The sequence below is a fragment of the Ascaphus truei genome, chromosome 2, assembly GCF_040206685.1.
Source record: "Ascaphus truei isolate aAscTru1 chromosome 2, aAscTru1.hap1, whole genome shotgun sequence".
Lineage (NCBI taxonomy): Eukaryota > Metazoa > Chordata > Amphibia > Anura > Ascaphidae > Ascaphus > Ascaphus truei.
The window spans coordinates 113,557,132-113,563,160 of record NC_134484.1 but is presented as its reverse complement, the minus strand read 5'-3'; the positions used below and the strand labels follow the sequence as shown (position 1 = coordinate 113,563,160).

The window sequence follows — 6,029 nt, the reverse complement described above, 5'->3', positions numbered from 1 at the left end:
CCATTAATCATTTTATTAACTGTGTATTTAATTTAGTAATGTAACCACTTCTGATACAGTATGTAAGATATGTATATATTGACATATACATATATTTATTTATATAGTTAAACAATCTAAATGCCCCCCCCTCACCTCCCTCCCTTTTTTGTTTTGTATCCCTCATTCCCCCCTCCCACCCCCTTCCCAATGTTATATCAATATTTCAAAATTCTTTAATGTTATCTTTTGTTGTTTTATAAAATAATTAAAAATATAAAGTTGAAAAAAAAAATGTGGTTTCCAAATTTTCGTGATATACAAAATATATATATATTTTTTCTTTGGTAAAGTCTACATAGAGAATCGAGAACCCCCCGCCCCCAAATAGATTTAAAACGCAACTTTCATGTTATGCTTTTGTAAATCATTAAATGCTTTGAATTAACCCAGGTAATTTGAAGAATTCGTGTTTTACCTCAAATGTAATGCAGGACAATATTACGTTTGCATGAATCCGGCCAAAGTTAAAGACAGTTTAGTTGTATACTGAGAAAGGATGTATATTATCTCCTGCACTTAGTGTGTATTCTCTAATACTGGTATGAAACACAATGACATAGAATTAAATACTGCGCCAGGTATTATTAGGAGGGTCTAACCTATTCATACAGATTAGAAAAGGGTAAGTACGATATTAATTCCAGAAAAAAACGAATCATTCCAATGATCATGTTTTTAGATTTTGGACATAGGCCACTTTGGCAAAATAAAATATTTAAACAGTGCACTTACATTTATCTTAGTGAGATAATAAACCTCCCCTTCAAACTGTATCTAACAGGCAGATTACAGGACAGAGGAGTCTGTCTACTACATAATTGTTGCTATGTGTGGTAAAAAAAATAGCATAAATGTAAAATTAAGAGTAGTAACTACAATACATAATATTTTGTTTTAGCTTATTCAAAAAAGAGCACACGATTTCTAAAATGTGAAATTCTTTCCTCATTTTCCCAGGGAGATTTGCATCCAAGATATAGTTCATTTAAATGAATACAATGCCCTAAACCCCGTAAGTAAAACAACAAACAACCACGATCTGACTGTGTTCCCGAGTTTAATTCATGTCAGTATATATGACAGTTGTGTTTTGTTCTCCCTGTGTTGTGTACTGTAAGTAAAAATGCTGGAAACCGCTTTTGATGTCACATCGCATTATTTGCAAAGAGGAAAAGGAAAGCGCACAGCTGTGCAGCTGCTGATTGGGATCTGCTTGTTATAATAACGCACAGTGTGCCTGGGATCCAGTCTCAGCGCTCACATTGCACAGCAACTCTGCAAACAAGTTCCTGTCCAAATGGGGAAGAAGTAACTGCAGAGGGAACTCTACAGGTGCCACTCTCATGGGGAGGGCAGGGGAGGGGAGGAGAGGAGAGGGGAGGAGAGGGGAGGGGAGAGGGAAGGAGAGGGGAGGGGATGCGAAGGTAGGGGAGAGGGAAGGGGGCTCTACAATTAAAAATGACATAATTGTGGGTGTGTCCTGTGACCCCGCCCCACACACCTTTTCCTGGGGCAGGCCCCGCCCCCGGGTGCTGATTGGTTGGGGCTTTGGTTATAGAAAGCTGCGGGCTGGTGACTGACAGCAGAGTGAAGCAGCACTAGTTCCCCTCACAGTCGCCTGCACATTGTGACCAGGAGGAGGGAGCCAGGCTGAGCAGCAGCAGCAGCTGGGACCCGCCAGTGACTGCCTGCAAACCCCCCCCCCCCCCCAGCTGCAGCAATCCCTCTATCTCCTCAGAGCCCCATCTCCAGAGATGAGCAGCCCTGATGCTGGGTACGCCAGTGACGACCAGACCCAGGGAAGGTGCTCAGTACCAATCATGATGCCGGGGCTGGGTCACTGCCAGTGGGCTGAGTCTCTGAGCCCCGTGGGAGAGGGAAAGGTGAAGAGTGAAGCGGGATCCGCCAACCCCAGCAGCAGAGGGAAAGCTGAGGCTCGGATCCGCCGCCCTATGAACGCGTTCATGGTCTGGGCCAAGGACGAGCGCAAGAGACTGGCCCAGCAGAACCCGGACCTGCACAACGCGGAGCTCAGCAAGATGCTAGGTAAGGGCTCAGAGGCCATGCATGTCAATGCAGTAGTAGTCTCTGATAATTATCTAGTAACATTATGAATTGTTATGTACTAATATGGCACTTTGATTTGATATTGTTGGGGGTAAGGTTTAATTTTGTTGCTGGTATATATATATACACACACACACTTTTAGTTGTGCTACTAACTCTCACATTTCCACACCCACCCACACCATTTATATCCAGTCCCACTCCACACACACCTTGTGTAGAGCACTGTATATACTGTGGGCTCTTCATTCATTTTTATTCACACTGATACACATACACACTCTTTCTTCACTTGCTTTCAGTAACCCTTTGACACCTCTAGCCATAAAACACATCCACACCGGGGGAAGGAACAGCACAGATAACATTCCAAGAGACACTGTTTTTAAGTATACCTTTTGCTTCATTCATTGTAACATGGAAGAAGAGATCAGTGTATCACGAAAGCTCGCACAAATAAAAGCATTTCGTTAGCCACAGAACGGTATCATCTATTTTTTTTTTTTTTTTTTTTTGATTATTGAAGCTCGGCTAACACGGTACTGATACCTCTACATGTGTATATATATATGTATGTATGTATATATGTATATATATATATACATACATACATACATACATTAATGGCTCAGAGGACATGCACTGAGTCTCAGTCTCCTGGCTGCACCACGCACACAATGCTGATCTAGGGAAACATCACCTGATATGTCAAAGAAAGAGCCTCAATACTAGGATTATTACTACTACTGTTTTTGAGCTGGTGTTTTGAAATCGGAAGATTTAAATAACAATAATGTATTTTCTAGCATAGTCTAGTTACCTGAAAAATAGCGTATAAAGTAAAAGATTACAATAATGAAAAATGCATGTTTTATCTAGTGCATTTATGTTATAATAAATAGTAATGAAACAATGTATATATTAATGTCATGACAAAGAGAAAAGTTAGAAAAATGGCACAATAGATTAAATTATTGGTGTATTATACTAAAATGCATTATTATTATTATTATATTATTATTATTATTTATACCAGGAAATTGGATATAAACCAAAGTAATAGTTTTAGTATTGGTTTACAGTGCAACGATGACTAATAATCTGAGTTGCAATGTAAGAAAGTGCTCACCAAGTTAACAGTGTTTTGCTGAAATCGCGCTCAAAGTAATAGTATTTGTGTGTCTTTTTTTTCTGCTCTGCAGGCAAATCCTGGAAATCCCTGGCTCTGGCAGAGAAGCGCCCGTTTGTGGAAGAAGCGGAGAAGCTGAGAGTGCAGCACATGCAGGATCACCCCAACTACAAGTACAGACCCAGGAGAAGGAAGCAAGTCAAGAGGATGAAGAGAGCGGAGAACGGCTACATCCACCTCTCGGAGCAGTCAGATCCTGCGGTGATGGGCAGCGATGGGAGGATGTGTCTGGAGAGCTTCAGCCTTGGGTATCCTGATCAAACCTATCACCACAGTCAGCTCTCCCAGAGCGGTCACTACAGGGATCACCAGGCATTGGGTCCCCACTACGACAACTACAGTTTGCCCACCCCTGAAACATCACCACCGGACATGGCTGAGGCTGATCCTGTCTTTTTCTCTTCTCCTGTACATGAAGAGTGCCAGATGATGCCTTATAGCTACAATGCCACCTATTTTTCCCACCAAGACAACATTGCTAGTTCAATGTTGGGTAGGCAGATGCCACAGACTGAGCAAATGGGTCAAGAGAGCTCTGTCCATAGTATGATGGGATGTCACACCTCTCAAGAGATGTACTATGGCCAGATGTGCTTACCTAACTGTACCAGACATCATCATGTAGCACAAGCCGGGCAGCCCTCCCCACCTCCTGAGTCTCGCCAGATGGGCAGCATTGACCATGTACAACAAACTGATATTTTGGGCGATGTTGACCGGACTGAATTCGAGCAGTATCTGAGCTATGTAGCAAAATCAGATATAGGAATACATTTTCATGGGCAAGAGCCAACCTTGCCCAGTGCAGAGAATGGCCTCATTTCTTCTGTGCTTTCTGATGCAAGTACTGCAGTGTATTACTGCAATTATTCTAATTCATGAGAGACTGATCCTTTTATTTCACGCTGTCAACAGTATTTAGATTAATTTTCAGTATTGGAAAAAATCATTCCTACTTTTTCAAGTCGTTTCAGACTTCGATATTTTATGGGAAGATTTGATAATAAGGTCATTATTTTCTTATTTATGTAACTTATTACTGATAACATCTGGAAGAAAACTAGTGTGTTTTTTCGATACCATCAAATGCTGTCTTCGCTTATGCTATATGAGAATATTTCACCAGTTTGAGTTACAATATTAAGATCAAAATGTATTTGATCTTCACTAGGTCTTCATTGGATGCAATGTGAAAATGGTGTAATTTTTGTGTACATGTACACAGTGCCTTTATGTATTATAACATTTAATTGATTTGTGAATGCTTTTACAATGTTTTATTTTGCACTTTTACAAATAAACAAGATGAAATCAATGTGTTTGCTTCTGTTATCTATAATTGTAAGTATAACCTTTCATTGAGAAATGTAGTTAAAAAAATCTTCAGAATGCAAAACTTAGTGGCTATTATTGTCAGCTATTGCACGTGTATATCGATATAAAGCAATTATTTAATTCCTTTGCATTTCTTTAAAATCAACTGTTCACACCAAGCCATACAGAAGGATCATCCCGATGTATTCTAGTATTCAGAATAATACACTTTTGGTCCTGTTAGAAGTATTTTTTTCTGTAGAAGGTAAGTCTAATAAAAAGGCTGTTAACAAGTGGGAGGGGGGGTGGCTAACCCCATCGGTAGCAATGTTCCCTAACAAATTACTAATTACCTGAAATTATTTTAAATGGTAATCCTATGAGATAACATGTAGTGTAAAAATAGTGCACCCATTCAAGGAGTCTAATTGATTAAATATTGTGGCACTTTTCCAATGAAAGTTTTTACTAGATTAGCTGGGGGGGCATTAAGTTTACTATGGGACATCCCTCATTTAAATCACTGCACATATATTTTAGAAGGCTATTCAACAAGGTCATTGTTAAAGAAGACAATCTCCATATCCGATTGAATTAGTTTTATAATAGTTCTGCCTTTAGTAATGCTTGATTTGCGTCTGATGGTGAGCATCTTATTAACAACAAATGACTCCTAGTTGTTGCATTAGGAGAGTATCTCTAGATTGGAATACAATTAAACTGAAGGTAACTTAATGGTATAGGAGTAACTTAATGGTATAATAATAACACTGATTGGGTAAATATAGTATCTACTCCATGTATTCTGAAGATTGGAAAATACATTTATTTATTTATTTATAAAATATTTTACCAGGAAGTAATACATTGAGAGTTACCTCTCGTTTTCAAGTATGTCCTGGGCACAGAGTAAAACAAATAATACATGGTTACAAATACAGTTACATAAATGAACAAGGTATACATTATATACAAGACATTGCATGCACAGTTAAAGAAAATATATATTATGAGCGTATGAAACAGTTACAGACCAGGTTAAAATGTGAGACAGCCTTAGATTTGAAAGAACTTAAACTGGTGGTGGATGTGAGAGTCTCTGGTAGGTTGTTCCAGTTTTGGGGTGCACATGACATTATCTCTCTGTGCCCTAAAGGCACATACATAAATACAGTACTGGTACTTCCCCAACAGTGCAAGATGTTGAAACACTTTCCTGTCTGTGATAATTTGTTGTCAATATTCCCAGCAGTTTAAGCTACAACTGTAACAATAGGTGATGTCCCTTTATTAATATACTGTAAGAATACATTGTAGCTGCTGAGTTACACTGACTGAAGGATTGCTTGAAACTGGGAGAACAGCTGCTTAGGTAATTACTTTTCAATAAAGGTAACCAAAAATCCAGTTTGTTTCA

The 6,029-nt window shown here is 39.1% G+C and overlaps 1 protein-coding gene across 1 annotated transcript; it reads left to right on the top strand.

The window, feature by feature from the left end:
* Positions 1-1,640: 1,640 nt before the first annotated feature.
* LOC142488558 (transcription factor Sox-17-alpha-like) lies at positions 1,641-4,597 on the top strand. The gene is made up of 2 exons (XM_075589032.1): positions 1,641-2,088; positions 3,312-4,597. The coding sequence occupies exons 1-2, from the start codon at positions 1,797-1,799 to the stop codon at positions 4,178-4,180; spliced, it is 1,161 nt and encodes a 386-aa protein (XP_075445147.1). The 5' UTR covers positions 1,641-1,796; the 3' UTR covers positions 4,181-4,597.
* The last annotated feature ends 1,432 nt before the right edge of the window (positions 4,598-6,029 follow it).